At 52.9% G+C, this 19,641-nt stretch overlaps 1 protein-coding gene across 10 annotated transcripts in view; it reads left to right on the forward strand.

Moving 5' to 3' along the window:
* Positions 1 to 19,136, forward strand: part of EPS15L1 (epidermal growth factor receptor pathway substrate 15 like 1) — a 96,862-nt gene extending 77,726 nt beyond the window's left edge. For 4 of the 10 annotated variants that reach the window (XM_038566971.1, XM_038566974.1, XM_038566976.1 and 1 more), the window contains 3 exons: positions 1,249 to 1,296; positions 13,306 to 13,511; positions 18,516 to 19,136. In XM_038566971.1, coding sequence (XP_038422899.1) covers positions 1,249 to 1,296; positions 13,306 to 13,511; positions 18,516 to 18,662 — 401 coding nt within the window. In that variant the 3' untranslated portion in view covers positions 18,663 to 19,136. Of the gene's footprint in view, positions 1 to 1,248; positions 1,297 to 12,556; positions 12,717 to 13,305; positions 13,512 to 18,515 lie in introns of those variants that run through there. The other 6 variants (XM_038566979.1, XM_038566978.1, XM_038566972.1 and 3 more) reach the window with 5 other exon arrangements.
* The last annotated feature ends 505 nt before the right edge of the window (positions 19,137 to 19,641 follow it).

A 19,641-nucleotide genomic window follows, 5' to 3' on the forward strand; every position in this document is an offset into this window, starting at 1 on the left:
CCTGCCTGAGCTAGCTGTGCCCTGCGCTTGACCTGGGGCTCCACTTGATGGCCCCCATGAAACTCTCTAGTTACAGGTGGTCATTGGTCCCAGGGCCTCCAATCATCCTACATGAGATCTACCTGTTGAAGTCCTCTTTTTAGTAGAGATGAATGGAGGGGAAGTTATTAAGAGGCTGCCTGCCCACAGTGCCCCCTTTGGTGACCCTAAGGGGACACCCCTGACAGTCTCCTAATGGCAGGGCATCGAGCTTCCATGCTCCTCCTGAAAGATGGGAGCCAAGGCGTGCATACACATGCCTGCATACACACGTACACACATGCATGGATTCCTGCTTGCGTGCATACGTGTGTGCACATGTGCTGATATACTGTTCATATATGCAGATGTGTGTGCACATGTGCACATAGTTCCATGCACCATCACATGTACACATTCTCACAGTGCTTACTTGCACACAGCATGTATACACACTCTCATGTGAATGTACATGTGCACACCTGCACACACAGGGCCATGCAGTATTTGTCAGTCCTCAAGGAGATACTCCATGTGCTCGCTAGCAGGTGCAGAGCTTCATGCGTAGGGTTTCTTGGAAACTCTTATTTCAGCCGCTTCCCCTTCCTTGAACAGTGCTGGGTCTACTTTTGAAGACCTTCACTGTCCCCTCTCCCTTGTATTACCCTCTGCAAGCCTCCCCACCTCATTTTGGCTTTTGTTTTTAATGTATCGCGCATGGACTTAGAGAGCAGAGAAGCCATCCCCGTCTTGGGACGTTTGGGCCTGAACCCTGGAGAGTTTCAGGCTGCTTTGCTCTTGGCTCTGGGTCACTGCACCCTTGCTCTGTCATGGCTGGTGAGGTGCCATGTGCCCCCAATATCTTGTTTACATCCATGGACTCTTAGGAAATACTTGTGGAACTGTTCCATAGCCAGGTCCTAGCAAGACCCACAAGATAGGACAAATACTATGATGCTCTTTTCTCAGAAGAGGAAAGGGAAGTGAGAGAGGTCACATGGGCCACCCGCTATCACATAGCAAAGTGCAGCAGGGCCAGCCCTGGACTCAGTGACCTGCTCCACCTGGACCTCTCCACCCCCATCTTTTGTAATGAGAATCAAACCATGAGGTTCAGAGTTCTCACAAGTTCTAGAGAATGGTTGATGCATGTGCAGTGTTTATTCTATAAGTGGCCAGGACATACCTGCGTGGAGGTCTAAATGTCTCTCATCTGATTCTCTTACCTAGAAGCAATGGCTGATCAGAAAAACTCTGCGCTGTACACACTGCTGGGTGGTAGGTACAGACCGTGTGGTGATTATCGTTTGACCAGCTTCCAGTGGTGGCTCTGCTGTGATTTCATACTAACCTCTAACAACATGGAAATTGCTGCCCATGCAGATGCACCCCATGCGTGTTGACCTTTTAATAAGTTGCATTTGGGGGAAGCGTTTGGTTCTTTCGGGGGTGCAAAGGAAGGTGTCTGCCCCACACTGCTCCTCTGATGGAATCAAGACCCAGTGTCGCACACTGCCCTCTCCATCCTTGTCCATGGTGCACAGAGCAAGGCTGCTGACTCCCCGGAGCAGCCCAGGAGTTAGCTGGTTATTAGCAGGACAGGGCAGCAGTGCTGGAGGAAGTCCTGCTCCAAGCAGTCTTTATGAAAACACAAGGCACAACTCTTGTTTTCTTAGCTGTTTATGATAGGAAGCAGCCAGACTGATGGCCAAGTTGTGTTGTTTTGTTGTTTTTGTTTTTTAAGAAAACAAAGTCCAACAGTTTGACAGGGAATAGATTGTGCTCCTTTGCTCTTCTCACTAACCTGGCCTCCTCCCTCACGGAGAGGCCATGTGGCCAGCATGCTGTAGTGGCTGTCGCCACCTGGAATGCCATATGATCATACTCAGGGGCCTTCCTGGCATGTGGAGGGAGCTGCAGCCCTAGCATGGCAGAGTGGGGACAAGGTGAAGTGGGTACCCTGCTCGGGGGGCCCTGCAGCCCTCTTGATGGAGCCTTGATCCTGTGGAGATCTCAAATGGACAGACGAGACTGCCTGGAGAAAATGGTTTTTTTCCACAGACCAAACACAGCTTCAAACCTGCACTCAGAGAAACCAAGGTGAAGGGACAGCTCTTCCATAGTCTTTAGAACGCTGTCAGGCCTCTGTGCTTGGAGGTCACTCCGATATGTGAGGCCACTAGGATCTAAGAAGGTTACTTGATCAGGTTCAGTCCATGTTTCTGGATGTTGGAGCCAGGGCCTGGGTTTATGTTCTGACTCTGCCACCATCTCCTTGGGGGACTGTAGGCAAGTGTCTCAACCTCACCAAGCCTTGGTTTCCTTGACGGAACGTGGGACCAGCTCTGGCCTAGCAGGTGACCGTTGGGGTAAAGTGCCTTTCACAGTGATTACCTGTGATGTGATGTGTGTGACATGTATCCTCATCCTGTCCCTACGGTACCGGGACCAGGACACAAGTCCTTCATCCATAAAAGCCCCTTTCCCAGGGGCAGACAGGCTAGGGCTGAGGCAGCCATATGCACACAGGGTGTTACCAGGGGACTCTTTTTCCCCACGAGATTGCAGTTTGGCAGAAATCTTTGCAGTTGAAAAAGTCAGAGCAGGGGTACTTGAACTTCAAAGAGGGCTCCAGGGTCCTTCCTCTCTGGCGAAGCTCAGCCATAGTCACTTGTCCAGGACCAAATGCACATTTGGGTCTGAGTCACGAGTGGCTTTGTTTTTTAGGTACCACCTCTTGTATTCTGTAGCCTGCAGTTTTCACATTCTATGCAAGCTGTTTTTGTTTTTAAAAACTTGACCAAGCTTTACATGACAAGCGATAAAGTCACATAAGTGTCAGCCTGTTCAGTCATAGTGGGGCCCCCCACCCGACCTGGGGGCCTCACGGAGGTTCCCTGTGGAAGGAGTCCTGGCATCCTGCATGTGTGACTAGAGCAGCCCACTGCTGGCCGTCTGCTTTCAGTGCTAAACATGGAGTTCTTGGCTTGACCCAAGCTAGAAGGCATACCCTCGGGCCATCGAGAACCACCCATGGGGGGCACACCCGAAGCTCTAGTGTCCGCACTGAGTTCTATGCGCTCGGAGCTCTTTTCTAGAAAGGTCTATCAAGGTATTGGGTAACTAGCAGGTGCCTGTTTGGGGGAGAGAGAATTGGTTTCTTCCAGGCAGATGCAAAACAGGCCCCACTCACAGCCTCCGAAACCTGTCAGTTAAAGCGGGCACTGGCACACCTCCCCCAGGTAAACAGTGGTGTATTTTCTGCAACGGATCAGAGACCGAGATCAGTCAGAACTCACCGCTGAAGAGTTTCTAGGTAAAAGTTGTTGATTTGCAAAGGGAGAAACAGATTTTTTTTTAAGGGCAGGAAATGGCTGTGTGGGTGTCAGTGATTGGGCCTCCGCACCCCAGCGACAGATAGCGGGATCCTGCGCCCGGCCCCACCCTTGCCACTTCCTGCAAGTGCAGCCCTGCGTTCGGTCCCTGCAGCGCCCGGGTGACACCAGCTCGCGGGCCCTCACCGCTAACCATCCAGTCACCTTTAACCTCTCCGCAATTTATTACCCTTTTATTACTGCTAATGACCTTTTCACCTCCAGAATAAAGCTGTGCACATGCCTGGGGTGTCTTTTTGCCCCTCTGCTCCCTCCCCTCAATTCTTCCAACGAACACAGGAAAGCAAGATAGCATTTAATCTGTGTCCTGTTTGAGTCAAATGATTTTCAAAAAAAAAAAAAAAAAAAGAAGTGCTGTCTACCCTAGAACGTGAGTCCCCTCCCACACCTGTGTGTGCAGATGCCACACAGGGCAATTGTGGCTTCTTGCTTCATGCGGTTTTCTGGCCACCGCCCACCTACAGGCCACCCCACTTGCCCATGGGTCACCCTGCCCGTCCTGGGGGAGCTGCCCCATGGGACTTGGGCTAGGAGGGAAGCCCGCATTCCTCTGCAGTGCCAACCCATGTTCGCACTCGGCCCTTGGCGTGTGCCGCAGGGCCAGGCTTGGGGGGAGCCCAGGGTGGCCATCCTTCGCCCATACGGGTCCGACCTCTTGTTTGCTCAAGATCCAGTTTTAAAATGGCTTCTCCACTTGAGCCGTGCGGTTAGCACCTCAGCCTTGAACTTAACTACTTTAATTCCGTTCCCACGATGCTTTCAAAGAGATAATTCGGTGGGTACTTGTAAAGTTCTAGAATGGGACGAGAGTGGTTCACTGCCATCACAAGAAGCCTGGAAAATCCCAGCACTTGCGGACCAGCCGGTGTCAGGGTGCACCAGCGGAGTGGAGCCCTCCTTGCCCGCACACCACCTCTGCCAGCTGGGGTGGGGGGGGGTCTGTGTCAGGCCTGGGGGTGACGCCCTGGTAGCGCGAGCTCGCCGCCAGCCCCGCTTCCAGCAGAGAGAGAAACACCCTCTTCCTCCCAGCCTCTTCCTGGTGAGATGCCTGGAGACGGACTATTCTTTGGGGAACATTTCTGCTCTGCAAGGTCGGCTTCGTTTGAAAATAGAAACATTTGCCTATTTTAGCACACGCCCACCCTCCTGCACCCAGGAGGGAAGATTGAGTAGGAGTTCAGTGACACAGTTGTCACCCCTTGTTCAGTGGTTTAGGGTCTTGGAGCAGAGGAATCAGAGGCTTAGCCAGCCAGGCTCCCGGGGTGCTGTGGGGCCTCAAGGTGGGGGACAGACTCAGAGCTCCGGGGCCTCCCCCATCCTGCATCTCTGTGTGAACAGATAGGAGCCACCGCCCTACCGCCGCCCCTGGCCCCTCCCTAGCCACCTTGAGGGCCTCTTGTACCTGCCACCAGATCCCCCCTAACCCCTCAGTTCCATCTGTAGCAATGTGAGGGAGCCGAGGAAGATGTGCCCAGTGTGGCCCCTCATCCCTTTCTCAGATTCAGGAGACCCAGTCAGCCTCTCTTTGCCTGCCATTGTCAGCTGAAAAACAGCACATGCCCATGCATGGGATTGATGTGTGGGATGCAGGGGAATCTGTACAGAGCAAGAGTAGGGGGGCCCCCGATCTGCTAAAGGCTCTCCTGACTGCTTCCAAGCCACCCCGACAATGAGAGGGAGCTCCTGATTGGCTCTGCAGATCCAATGCATGCACACCTTTTAATTGTCTTTCAGACCCGCTGCATGAGACTGGTGATTTTGTGAACTGTGGATTCGATACCTTTGTGCCTGTGCAGAGGTAGCGCTTTGACAGCTTTGGAGCTCCTCTGCAGGGGGTAGCAAAGGCTGGGCCGCCTTGGTCCTGTGGCACAGACCCAGGGCTCCCCCCCGCCCCCCCGTCTGGCTGCTGTGTGGCTACGAGTGTCTCCCTGTCCTCCAGGGCGCCCTGAGCCCCCGGGATGGAGACGGGGTTGGCACGCAGGGCTGCTCTGGCAGAATGTGTCGAAGGCAAAAAAAAAAAAAAAAAATCAAAGAACAAATGTGATTTTTTGAAAAAGCAGAACTGTGAGACCTGCAGTCGGTATTGTTTTTGTTGTAAAGACAAATTTGGGATTTGTAAATGCATTTGTAAATCATGCATTTGTAAACTCTCCTCCCTGTTTTTGCTCAGAACTAAAGGAAGCTTTTGTTGAAACTTCTCGTAAACTGTGTCCCACTCCCAGTGATACTTGTCTTTTGAGGACCCCAAAAGCATGGCCACTTTTCTTCCTCCCTCTTTTCTCTGCTCTCTTGTCGTGGTGGGCTGACCCTGCATCCATGGGGCTCGGCACCAAGTTTGCTTCCATGACCTTTGACCACCTCCAACACCACATAGGCTGAAAAACATATTGGTCGTGGAGATGCCTGGTGGGTAATAGTAAATATTTGTTCAGCTTTTCTCAACAATTCGGTACCAAACCTCATCCTGTTCCCTTCAATGCATTAAGCAGATTTTCTTAAAATTTAGTAAATATTTTTAGTGGAAAATCTCAACGCTGTGATGGTGAGGACCTCAGATTTTATCTGCCAGGGCTGTGCTACTTGGCACAGCTTTGATCTGCCGGGTTTGCCTTCCCTCGCATGTGCATCAGCGAGAGCGAGCAGGGCTGGTGTCTGCAGGACTCCTCACTTACAAGCTGTTAACATGGTCCCAGGTGTCCTATTTTGAGAAGTTAGCTTCCCTCACTCATCTGTGTCCCACCGTAGGCAGGAGCCAGAGGGAAACACAGATATATGTTGGCAAAAAAAAAAGGTCTCTTTCCATAAAAGATGCCCCAGTGATTATGAATTTGAAAGGTGGTGCTCTGGACAGCCTGCTTTCTTTCTCCCCATGTCCCCCCGCCCTCTAGTTAAGCTTTCCTGCCGAGGGCTGGGGGCAGTGGGGACAGCGGGTGGGAAGGGAGAAGCTAAGGAAACAGGGTGTGTCCCCTCCGCAGCCGCGGTTCTCCCGTGCAGTGTGACAGTCAGAAGCCTGGCAGTTGTGTGAGGGTCCATGCTGTGGAGGATGAGTGGCAGTTGCGTGGGTGTCCCCTGTCGTGGAGGGCCAGTGACAGCTGCGTAGGTGTCCCATGTCGGGATAAATGGCAGTTGTGCAAACGTCCTGTGTTGTGTAGGGTAATAGCTAAGGTGGGGCAGCTGTCCTGACCACAAGCCCTTTGTTTTTTATTTTTTTGTTGTGTTTTGTTGTTTTCGTATTTATCTCTCATCTACAGAAATGTAGTTGCATTTTCCAACTATGGCCCTGAATTTTATAAATAGAACCCAGCAAGTGTCCAGTTGGGATGAAAACAAACTCACGGTTAGATGTGTATTTTCGATATCTTTACCCATCAGATTTATTGAGACCCTAAGTCACCCAAAACCTCTTTGTCTCCTAATAAGTTAAAGACTTTCGAACAAGGGAATCTACCTTCTTTCAGAGTTTTGAGTTTTGCAGTTTTTCAAATGTGCATTCCATCATTTTTTTCCCAACGGGCGGACCAGGCTCTTGGGGACCATTCCCGGACAGCGGTTTCCTGAAAAGCGTGTTGGGAAAGGCGCAGCGAGAGGGAGCTCTGCTGCCAGACACTCACTCGGGAGCACCTGCTCAGGAGCACCTGCCTGGGGCCCGGCTGCTTCCTCGACCCAGGGTGCCTGCAGTATGGGGGCTTGGGGACACGCATGGCCTTGAAAAGTTAAATAGGAGAATTAAAGAAATTTTTTGCCAGGGTGGAGTCGGCCACCGAGTTTTTTTTTTTTTTTTTTTTAACAGCACACGCTGTGGTAAACCATCGGGTTCATATTGTTTTTGCTAAAGGCAGTCCTGTGTGCGGTTTCGGTGCACCGCTTGGGTAACTGTTGAAACTGCTGCGGTTTGAAATAAGCCCTATTTTGCCTTTTCTTCAATCTTGCATTCTTCTCCCCTATTAATGAGGAAGACTATGAATATTGGGGAGTCACTCTGGGGGGCAGGCAGCAGTTTCCAGCCCCTAGGGGGTCATCACTCTGTTGGTCCTCACTCCCCACCTTCCCACTGCTGAGGGGTCAGGTGGCACCCCGGCCCCGCGTGGACATCTAGGAATGGTGGTGCCACGCCTACCACATGGCTTGTGCGTCGGGAATCACCCCCAGGAGCTCTTGCAGCAATTTTTAAAAACTGATTATCGCTGCCTCCTCTGAAATGTGCCACAGTCCACATCTTTCCTATTCATGGTACCTGGAGCCGCAGAAAGCCTTAAAATGACAGTGAGTTCGCTCAGGGGCACAGAGGCAGCTGAAAATGACTTTGTCACGTTTAAGATAACCTATACCCAGAAAATCGGAAAAACGAGTAAGGCGTTAGCAGAAGTGGTTACGTAAAAGCAGGAACTACACCCAGAATGTTTTAAAAGTGCAGCTGCTAAAAATAAATGGGGGTGCAGAGTAGGAAGTTTGGACTGAGGGCAGTCAGGGTGTGCGTTTCTTGGCAGACAGCCTCTGGTCACTAGCACAATGTCAAGCCAAGCCAGGGATGCCATCGATTTTGCACGTGTCACGTCCAGTAATTCAGCCTCTGTGCCAAAGCACAAAAACAGACAACCGAGAAAAAAAACGTTCTGTTTCTTTTTTTCCCCTCTGAAATCAAGAGCAGTTGATGTGCCCTGGTTTCATATTAACACAGTCATGATTTCTAAATAACAACGGTTTCAGCAACGGAGCAAGACCAGGCCCCAGCAGTTTTGATGTGAACGGAGCTTTTCATCTCCCCGATCACCTCTTGGCTTGTCAGAAACCTCAGCTTGAAATCCTAGCAGGCTAGAATCTGAACCCCCCCCCACAAAGCAATTTAAAAACCACAACAAACCCAAACCAGGGTGGGGAGATGTTCCCAATTTAAAAGAAGGAAAGAGCACAGAAGTGGGTGATACCTTTGAACATTTGGACTGTTGTGCTCACCCTTGGGGTTGGGCTGGGGTCAGCTGGCCCCTTTATCCCTGCTCAGATATCTGCCCTTTGGACCAGACCCTACAAGAAATGCTCCAGGAAGTCAGGCAGTTGTCTACCTGGACTTACTGTAGAACCAGGAGCTGTGCCACGCCCTGAGATTTTTCAGCCCGTCCCCAGAAACTCTACTTTTTCCTGTATCAGAAGTTTTCTGTTTGGTCTGTTGTCATTTTAGTTTTTTATTAAAAAAAAAAAAAAATCAACCCAAGAGTACATCAGTGAATAATATTGCTCTTTCTTGCAAAGGAAGGAAGCCAAATGCCTTATTCTTTCCTAGCTCACCAGAGGGGTTCCCTGAAAGGGCCTCAGGTCCCATGGGACAGTCCTGTGGCTCTTGTATGGCAGCACCTGGCCCAGAAGGAACCCCCCCACCCCCACTGAGGACAGGGATTGGCATTTACTTGTATCAGTGGTTGCTGAGCCCCACCTATGAGGAACTGACCCTCACATGTGGAGGTCAGACCAGGAAAGTCCAGTGTCATGGGAAGCAGACAAGGCATGGGGAGCCCTGCAGGGGAGGAATGAGCCCTGGGGGATGTCTGCCAGGGTAAGGGCGAGGCTGCATGCCAAGGCAGGGAGAGACTGGCTGGGCTGGATGGTACAGGTGGTCAGGCAGTGGAAGTAGCTACAGGAAGGAGGCTGGGGGTGGCCAGGCCATGAGGACCATGCATGCTTAGGTCGGCATCCCTTCCTCATGCAACCTGATCCTATGTCCCCAGCCCTCAGGACACCGTCCCCCTATGGCACCCCTGCCTATGGCCTTGAGAGTCCTTGCACATACCAGCTAAGTGTGCAGATGAAGGACAGTGTTCTGGGCCCTGAAAAGGCTGCGAGTGCCCCAGGAGGCCCCGGAGTGCCCTTCACTCAGGAATAAGTGTATCTACCTGCGATCAAGCCTTGGGTAGTGCCGCCACGGGTGTGGAAGGTGAGCTGGAGTCGGCCTCCTGGCAAACGCCACAGGGGACCTCTCCTGAGGCTGTGCATCTTCTCTTGGGGTGGCACCTGGTATGTGGCACTACTCCACAGTGGGGAAAGAGGGTACTGAGAGGTGTTTGAGGAGACGGGATGGGCAGGTGCCTGTGAAGCAGACCATGGGGAAGGTGACGTTTTCTGGAGGCTGCAGGTGCCACCATGCTGCACACAGAGCTTCTGAGTGACTCTGTCAGAGCTGCAATCCAGGGTCCTCTGTTTCCTTTGGGGCCCTCCCTGGGGCCAACAGTATCCTTCAGTGTCCCAGAAGGGCCTGATCACCTGGCAGTAGCATGTGTTGTGCTCATCGCCTGGCAGGTGCCTGAGCTTAGCGCCTGCTCCATATCACCAGTATGCGCGGGGTTCCTGCGAAAGACCAGGGAGTCACTATTTGTGCCCTTGCAGGCCTTACATTATCCGAGCTGCTCAGCTCTGCTGTTGTGGCATGAAAGCCACCATAGAGTGCACACAAATGAGTTGGCCCAGCTTACTGGCGTTGGCATGCCTGTAAAACTTGAGTTACAACAGTGGGCAGCCGTGTCGTGGGTCGACCCCTCCTCTGGGTGACCACTCTGGCAGCCCCACAGGGTGGCCTTCCCCTGACCCTGTGTGAGTGAGCTCGAGCTGCCAGAGCAGGGCCACGGGCTGTGCAGCTTAAACAACAGAAGTGTGTCCTTATCTCGTGGCTCTGGAGGCTGGAGGGCCAAGATCAGGGCGTTAGCAGGGCTGCTCTCCTTAGCTGGTAGCTGGCCATCTTCCCTCTGTGTCTTCACATCCTCCTCTTTCTGTGCATGTCTGTGTCCTAGTCTCCTCTTCAAATGGAATCACCAGTCTTAGTGGACTGGCACCCACCCATAGGACCTCACTTTGACTCAACTACCGTATCAAAGACCCCATCTCCAAACAGTCTCATTCTGAAGTACTAGGAGTAAAGACAACGTTAGGAATTTGTGCAGTTCAAAGATGCAGTTCAACCCATCACAACCCCTGAGTCTGGGAACAAGGTGGGGGTGGGTGCTGCTGTGCTGTTCCCCGTCTTCTAGGGGTAAATGTGGCCTGCCCCAGGACTAGGCTGGAAGAGATGAACAGGGGGACAGGAGTGCACAGGGGCTTCCTCAAGAGGGCAGTAGTTGGGAGTGCTTCCTGGGCAGAGGGACCAGCCAGATAAAAGCCCTGAGTTGGGGGAGTTCCCAGGAAAGGAGGTGCCACTCAGGCCCTGGAGGGCTGGTGGAAGATGAGTTTGGGAAGAGTTTGGCATGGGTTGTGGAGCTTTTGGAAATCACCACGAGATGGCGGAAACATGGGCCCAAGGCAGGGTGTGGAGGGGGGCAGGGGGCAGAGGAACTTGCACTGTGGACAGCAGGGCCCCAGCCTCACAGAGCTTACATTCTGTTGAGAGTAGAAATACACATGTGACATAAGGACAGAATGTCACTATGGCTGCAGAGCAGTAGACAGGGAAGCATCTCAGCCAGAAGGGGAGAGGGGCAGCCTCCTAGTGTTTGGTATCCACAAGGGGAAGGGCCTCCCAAGCCTGGGAGCAACAGATGCAAAGGCCTGAGCTAGGCAGAGCAAGAGGTGGCCGTGGTGGTAGGGCAAGGGGCAGGTGGATGAGGCTGCTGGGTGGTATTTCTAGGGCAACCTCAAGCCTTTGGGAGATCCAGGCAGCGTGAGGATCAGCTCTATGTTAGAAGACCACTTTGCTGGGTGGGGATGGCCTTCCAGGCAGGAAGCCGAGAAGAGGAGCAGCCATTGGGCAGCCTAACTGACCTATTGGCTCATCCCTCAGGCCAGGGAGTAGGCTGGCTGTGCATAGTGGCCATGGGGGAGGCAGGTCTTCAGGGCCAGTGGGACAAGCCAGGGAAGCTGTGGCAGGCACCCAGAGCACCCTGCTCTCTGTAGCCCGGGGGGCACTGAGATCCAGAATGGGGAGGAGGTGGGAGAGTGAATGTCAGGGAGGAGCATTTGGTGCTGGAGAGAGCTTGAAGATCTGGGCTCTGTCATGGATAGAGGAGGAGATACCACTGGTAAAGACTCGACTGGTACAGAAAGTGGGGGCGGCACCCCCAGGCCTTCGCTTTGACAAGTCATTTGCTGTGGGAGAGAGAAATCCTAATTCTTGTTGCATGGTGTCAGTGTGGCCCACCTAGGGGCTTTGGCAAAGGCTTTCCGTCAGGGACCCTTCTAGCTCACAGGGCCCACCCACCATGGGGCCCCATGTATGCCTATGATTCAGCTGGAGGCCACAGGGAGAGACAGTCCTATGCTTCAGCCTCCCCCTCTCCCTTTCCTTCTCCCCCTGCCTTGGTCCACGCGAGTCCTACTGGTACTGCCTGGGGCCAGCAGGGTGACCGAAAAGGTACAAGGTGCCAGAGCAGCCTCAGAGTGGGGCACAGGTCATGCTGCTCAGAGGAGCGCTGTGCATCAGACCCCTGCCTCTTCCTTCCCGCTTCACACATAGGAAACAGGCCATCTAGGGCCGAGGTGCTTGTCCTGGTTGAGGTCTTGGAGTTGAAAGAAGCAGAGGCAGGCTGTGGCTCCAGAGCTTCTAGGAAGACACCTTGGAGCCTTTGGAAATGTGGCATCAGAGAGAATGGTTTTAAGAGCTGGGCATGGAGATTGAGAGCCAGGTGGTCTCTCTAGCTGGCAGGTCATGTGGCAGAGGCTGGCTGGGTGAGGAAGGCAGGTGTCCCAGGATCAGGTACCCCTTGGGGCTGGGGGGATTTTCTGGATGTGCACCTAGACGTCCAAGGTCATATGTGGAATGCGGCCCGTGGCTTTTGGGTTCTTTGTGCACATAGTTTTGAAATTGTAAGAGTAACCATAAGCAGCTGGACTGACAAATTGGAGTCTCTAACCTGGGGCTTGGACTACATCCAATATCTCACTCTTGGTGCCCCAACCACCCTGGCCAGCCACTGGACAAATGAGTGGCTTCGGGCAGGAACCTGGCCTATGAAACTGGCAGATACTGGAAGCTCATCAAGTGTTGGCTAGGCAGGCCTGGAGAGGCCCCTGGTTCCCAGTGGAATGTTCCGGCACATTGGCAGGACTTGTTAGGAGAAGCTACCTACCCTCAGGCCACTGCCCCAAGCATGGTCTCATGACCTTGGTTCCCTCTAATTCTGAGCCCGTCTATCCCACACATGTCCGGCCATCATCTGCGTTGCTAGGACCCAGGCATTCTAGTGCCACCTCTCAGCAAGAGCCCAGAAAGGCCCAAACCCTGCCTCCTGGAGCCACCTGCACCAAAAGGCAGAAGCGGGAGCTAAACACAGATCATAACCCTCAGGACAGCTGAGGCGGTTGTCTGGTGAGCTGCCTCTAGACCCTCACAACCAATGCTAACTCTTTCCCATATTGTGAAACTAATCACTCCTGTTAATTGCAAATACCTCTCCACCTACCCGCCCCCCCCATTCCACCCACCCCGTTTTTTTTTGTTTGTTTTTTTTTTTTTTTATTGTTAGAAGCTTGCAGTGTGTTTTTCTGCTCAGCCATGACTTTTTTTTTTTTTAACTCATTGTGATAGTAAATGTGTTGCCTCACTAAAATGAGTCCCTTTGAAACATGCCTGCGTGTAAACTCGGTAAAGACAGTAAATTTTAGCTGAGCGGGGTGGGGAAGAGAGGGAAGGGGGCTGTCTGAAGTGGTTTTCTTGTATCGCCCACAACTCCGTTAAGCCTCCGAGATAAGGTGAGAGTGAAGCGAGATCCATCCAGGATGCCCCTGGGATCTGCCCCCCAGCGAGCCACATCCTGGCCCTTTCCAAAGAGGGAGAGGGCATCCCTGCCAGCTCTCGCTGCCCTCCTCCTCAGTCAGGACTCTGTTCTGTCCGTGGTCAGTAACTTGTTTTTCTTTTTTTTTCTTTTTTCTTTCTTTCTTTCTTTTTTTTTTTTTTTTTTTCTCCTAAACTTTCCAGGTAAAAGTACACCTGTAAGCCAGCTTGGTTCTGCAGACTTTCCCGAGCCCCCCGATCCATTCCAGCCACTCGGGGCTGACAGCAGTGACCCGTTCCAAAATAAAAAGGGGTTTGGGGACCCGTTTAGTGGAAAAGATCCATTTGCTCCCTCCTCTTCAGCTAAACCTTCTAAAGCCTCTTCCTTGGGCTTTGCAGACTTCACCTCTGTAAGTTGAGTTCCCTCCGCGCCACCCCCTCCACCCTCGGCTTTGCAGCTTCTTTGGGGTTCTTTTTTTGTCTCTTTGAAACAGCAAGCCTGGTTTATGTCTCCCGGTACCTCCATGCTCTCATTTGTGTTATTTATTCTGTACTGCTACTTTGTGTAAGAAAAACAGTTTCTCAATAAAAAAAAAAAAAAAAGAAAAGAAAGAAACGAAAAGAAAAGAGCTACAGTTTGGATACTCTGTGATAAGGGCATGTTCTCTTCCAGCAGGGTGGCTAGATGTACCTGTTTCCGCCCTCCCTGGTAGACTGTATCATTTCTGCGGCCCGGAGGCCGTTGTGTTGATGGATTTTTGGAAGCTGAGGGGTCAGATGCTTCTGAAGTACACACACAAGATTGCAGAAGTCCCATTAGGGTCTCACTGTCCTCAAAAGGGTCTTTGGGCGAGAGCTGTGATGGTCCCACTCCAGGGCATTTTGAGCAGCAAGTGAGAATCGAAGGACCCTGGCAGGGCATGCAGAGGAAGAGCAATTTGATTTTTTAGAATGTATTTCAGTTCCCAGCTATGATGGAAAGAAATCCAGCCTGGAACAACTGCTCTGAAGCCCTTTTCCCTCTGCCAAACCAAAACCCTAACCCTCATGGAGCCATTTAGCAAAGCAAAGTGCCTTTTCAGAAGCTAATCCTGGGACTTGGAAAGCCTGGCTGTTGTTTCTCGGTGTGCAAAACATTCTGGATTGTGAAACGCTGTCACTGGGGGGTGTTTTTGGTACACCTTCCTCGGTACCAAGAACCTTATTCTCAGAGAGCTTCAGATGTCATCTTCCCAGAATTGGTTTCACCATCCGTTGTGCACTGTTTTTACATCCTAATTTGCAAAGTCCTTTGTTTCCTGGTTCGGTTCGGGGTGAGATATATTGTTTAATAGACGCTCCAGCTCCTAGAATCTCTCTTAAAACCAGATCTGCCCTGGCGGGGCCCAGTGAGTGCCTGATGCACTTCAGATCCACCTCGTGTGCACAGCTATCCTGTGTCTTACTGCAGTTGCCCAAGACACCACACATTCCTGGCTCTTGGCGACCTGTAAATATTTTACGACTGCAGTTAGCTCAATTTTGTTGACAGCCAGTGCACACCGTGGATGTATCCAAATGGCGACGTTATTAATAAAAGCCAAAAACAAAACCCGCTTTATCTACAGTTTCTTAAATAGTACTGCATTTGTGTTTTGGTGGAAAAAAAATTAAATGCCGATGAGAGAAAGAGAGCTATTCACGCATGATTCAGGTACTCTGTTTTGGGTAGGGACGAAGGGTAAGTAGATGTGATTGGTAATTTGGAGAAATAACTATTCTCTTTCTGAAATGCAGGATTCTGTTTGTGTTTCCCCCCTAACCCTCACCCTGATGGCTGGTTGGGGGAGAATATTTAAAAAAAAAAAGAAAAAGAAAAAAAATCCCAGGTTTTAAGCTATCATTTGGCCCACTATTTCTGGTCATTCCAGAAACATTCTCAATATTGAATCCTTGTTTCCTAGTGGTGGGTCAGATTCTGCCTTGTTGGTACCCCTGCTGTTCTTTGTTTAAAATCACCTTTCCTGCTTCATATGCCCCAGTTTTCCCAGAGGAAATACCCAACAATGAGATTTTACCCCTCTGATAGGATGGAGTGTGGGATAGGCAGGACACCTAACTGGTTTGATTTTGTCCCCTTCAGTCATACCATAGTTCAAAAATGGTCAACCTGTCCCACTTCAGGGCACTTGGGATGTCTTTGCATTTTTGTGACATCCGGGGATGCAGTCCATTGGCCAGTGGGCTCTGGTTTGCTAGACCTTGGAGGTTTGTGCTAACTCAGAAAAGGCCAGAGTTGGTCCCTCCGGGTTGTAGGTTTCCTCAAGTAAATGCTGAGAGGTCGCTTGCTGCCCAGTAGACTGGCACCATGACTCTTTCAGTGTGAATGTTCTAAGAGAGCCCCCAAGACATGTTGTTACCCATGCATAAGCAACGTGGTCCACGTTGGAGTCCAGGGAAGCTGATGTCACACGCGTGTGCAGTCCCCCCGTTGGCGCCCTGGTCCTGCCATTCTGGAAGCCTCTAATTTATGAGCCCTGAGTTTCCATCAATGGGTTACTTGTGCTTGTAGCTAGTCACAGGAAACGTCTCCAAGATTTCTTAAAAAACAAGACTTTCTGTCTCAGGCAAATGTGTTTATTAGGAAGTAGCTTTTATAGGTTAGCAAAACGACTTTTTTCCGGAAGTTTGTGTTAAGAGCAGAGCAAATCTCAGATGGGATGTGCTGTGCTGTGCACCGTTGGACAAGTTGGATGCGATTCTCACAGCATAAGTGAGCCAACGGGAGGTGCTGTCGGATGCCTCAGGCCCCAGTGAGGAATGGCCCCGGGTGCCTTCGTGCAGTCTTCTGAATCCTGGATTTCTGCTGAGAGGCTGCTAAAGGAAAACCGTGTAGCATCCTCCCCGAACACGGGAGATGCTGTGGCAGGGCGGCATTCTGTGCCCCGCTGTCTCAGCTCCAGGAAGGCGCCGGGGTGAAGCAGGAGTCACCTGCCGTTCACGGAGTGGCAGCTGTACCCACAGGCGCCCCAGGTTCCGGCCATCACGATGCATGCAGGTTGGAGAATCCGAGTGGCCTAGTCAAGGGGTCTCCACTGGGGCCGAGAGAGGCCTTTGTGCTGATTGGAGGCCCAGAGGGAGCTACAAGCAACCCTCTCCCTCCAGGTCGTCTTCACGGACACCACGGTCCAGCCTGCTTCTCCAGCACGCACAAACAGCGCATGCTCGGTGCAAGTCTCCAGACAGGATCCAGAAGCCGGCCCCAATCCAGTCTGCTCTGAAGGCATCTGGAATGTTCCTGTCAGCACATTTCATTTGAAAATGGGGACCCCTTGAGCAGGAGGCTCTGCAGTGACATCCTGAGACTCTGGGGCTGGGCAGGAATCATAGTGTGGCCACATGATCTCCACTGATACTTGACCCCTCCTGGCCTGGCATCCAGGCTGTGGCTGGATCACCCTGGGCATTACTTGTCAGCCCCCACCCTCCCCAACTGGGCTGACAAGGGCGAGGTCCCTGTCAGCCATGCTGTCCTCTCCTGCCGCTGTCAGCAGCACCAGGGAGCTGTTTCTGCCAGTATTTGTGGTTTTTTTCCCTTGTTTTTCTCCTGATGAGCTGTTGGAAAAACCCCAGGGAGTGTGAGGGTGGAGGCTTGCTGTGATGGGCGGTGGCAACAGGAGGGGTGAGGGCTGCATTCCATGGAGTCCTACCTGGAGACCCATCAGCCCCAGAATGCTTCCTGGCTAGTTTCTCTAAGAAACTGGAACTCAGGCTTTCTTCCTGGGGACAGCTCGTCACGCTGACCCCACACCTGTCCCCACCTGACCCCTAAGGCCACGTGGAGGAGGCCTCCTCTCCTGCCTCATCTCCTTCTCCCGGCCTCATGTGGTCCAGATCAGGCTCCCTTCACCGCACCCCTCCACCCACCTGCGCACAAACCCCTGGCAGTCTGGTCCCTCCCACCCTGTGCTACATTTTGGCAGCACCAGGCTTGGGTGCTCGACACCCCCCACCCACTCCTACACTCACAGAGGTGCCCTGTTGCCCCAGCCCTGCAGCTGTAGCTGACTGCCCCCCACCCCAGACCCAGAGAGAAAGTCCAGCCTACTGAGGGCCCAGGTTCTGCAGCCACTGCCCCCATTTCCCCAGGCCTCCGCGTCCCCACCTGCCAGAGGAGCTCACCTCCCAGGTTGTCACTCAGGCTCTCAGTACATGCGTGAAGAAGTAGTCCAGAATTTGTCGTGCTTCCCTCCCCGATGCTCCCAGTGGGGTCTGTACAGGCCTCCGTGAAGCCTGTGTCGAATTGGGATTGTTTGTATGTCTGCTCCCAGGGGGTGCCTTTCAGAGGACCGGCCTGCCTCTTTCTTTGGTGTCACCTGGGGCTCCGCAGAGAGCTGGCCAAGCCGGTGCAGAGGAGAGAGATGCAAAGGGAGGCCGAGCCCGTGGACAGGCCGCAGCTTTGCTCTGGGGCGTGGGGCATGTGACTGGGGCTCGTGGGGGAACCAGAGACTCACACCAGGGGAAGAGCACATGAGGTCTAGCTTTGCTTTTTTTTTCCGTAGAGCTAAGATACCTTGAATGGTTTGAAACCACCCATCTTGGTGTCAAAATGGTTTCCTCCCTTGTTTGAAAATATATATATATATATATATATTTTTTTAACTGAACCTTTTGGAAAAAGGACCTCAAGAACTCCCGGATGGATCGGCAGCATTAATGCCAGGGCTTCTATAAATGTTGAAGTAGCTGGTGGCTCTTAGTGAGTCTGGTGCCCCCCGGGCCATGGCTGGGGTAAAGAGGCGTTTAAACGTGCACCGTGTCGTCCGTGCACGTTTAAACGCAAAGCCGTGCGCTGCCCGAGCTCTCCGGTCGCAGCGCCTCCCACCCGCTGGTGTCGTCGGCCTGCTGGAGGCTCGCTGTTCGAGCTCCTCGGTTCAGCTGACCTCTGCTCCACGGCCGCTCTCAGAGATGCCCCCACCGTGCCCGGAGAGGAGGCCAAGCGGAGCGGGGACCTGTCCCTCACCCTGTGAAGCCTCGGAGACTCTGACCCGGGGCTCACGGGAACTCCCCGTGTCCCCAGACCGATGCCTAGCATTGCCTGCTTTGGTTTCCCGCAGGGGGCCGGGTGGCTGGTTTCTCTGAGGTCCGAGGTGGTAGTTGGGGTCAGACTCAGCCCTGTTTCTCAGTGCATGCGACTGCGGGTCAGGACTGGGCCATGCGTGTCCCCTCCCGGCTCCCAACCAAGACCTGGGCTTCTGGCTTTGTCTGGTTTTCACGTGCACGCCAGGCAGCCCCACCCCGCCCAGTGCCCCCAGCACTGCATTTCCCTGCACCCTGACAGCACGCGAGGGGCGTCCTCGGGGCCCGGCCCCCACCCCTGAGCGGCAGGTTGCAGCGCCCAGGCCAAGTAACCCAACCTCCATTTTCCTTTGCAGTTTGGCAATGAGGAGCAGCAGCTGGCGTGGGCCAAGCGGGAGAGCGAGAAGGCGGAGCAGGAGAGGCTGGCGCGGCTGCGGCGACAGGAGCAGGAGGACCTGGAGCTGGCCATCGCGCTCAGCAAGGCCGACATGCCCGCCGCCTAGGCCCCGGTCAGCGGCCACGAGCGCCAGGCGGGACGGCCGCGGGGGCGGTTATGCAAAAGGAGAAAACTCAAGTCTATCTATACACACATACACACGCACACACACGCTCACAGTGGTCCCCGTTCGCGTTGTGACATGTCACAGCCACTGTTATGTCAAGGACTCGCTGGTCGGAGGGCCTCGGGCTCTGGGGGCTCGCCCAGCAGAGAGGCCCGGAGAGGTGCCTGCAGACGCTCCTCTCCGCGGTGTCCCTGTGGAGTGACAGCACCGGGTCTTCTTCCTCCACCTGGAGCACAGGACGAGTAGAGGAAGCGCGGTGACTCCTTGCCTTTCATCTGCTCGTACCAGCGCCCAGGCGCACCACCCCCATGCCTCCCCGACTTCCCTTCGGAGACAGACACCTGGGCGATGTATGCATTCGTTGTATAAAATTAAGTTTGAATGATTAATATAAAATATTTTAATACAAAACAATCTTTTTTTTTCCCCTTTCATTTAAATATTATTTTCCTTGCAGTAACCTTCACGTGTGGTGTCACAGAGGCAAACCAGCCCCACAGTGGGTGGAAAACCAGATGGAACATTCTTGCTTAAATCCTCAGTGTTTGAGCAGCTTCTAGGGCCACAGAGCCAATTTGGGAAGTTTGTAGGGGGCACCCCAGGATACAGAAGGTCTCTGAGATGGTTGGTAGTAACCTCACTGTCCCTAGAGCAGGTGGCCCTTGGTAAGGGCCCTGCAATTGGAAGAAAGATTCTTGCACAGTTCACTGAGGGCTGGTCTACATGGGGGGCGAGGCCACTAGGCAGTCCTCATACCACGAAACAAACCCATAGTCAGGGTTGGGAGGTGGGAGTTAGCCATTTGAACTCAGCTGAAATCCCCTAGAACATTCCTGAAGCTCGGACATCACTGGGGATGAGCTCAGGAGTTGCCAAGGACGTTGCAGATCTGCCCAGCTTTTCTTCTCCCTGTCCCCAG

Source organism: Canis lupus, chromosome 20 (genome assembly GCF_011100685.1).
Source record: "Canis lupus familiaris isolate Mischka breed German Shepherd chromosome 20, alternate assembly UU_Cfam_GSD_1.0, whole genome shotgun sequence".
Classification (NCBI taxonomy): Eukaryota; Metazoa; Chordata; class Mammalia; order Carnivora; family Canidae; genus Canis; species Canis lupus.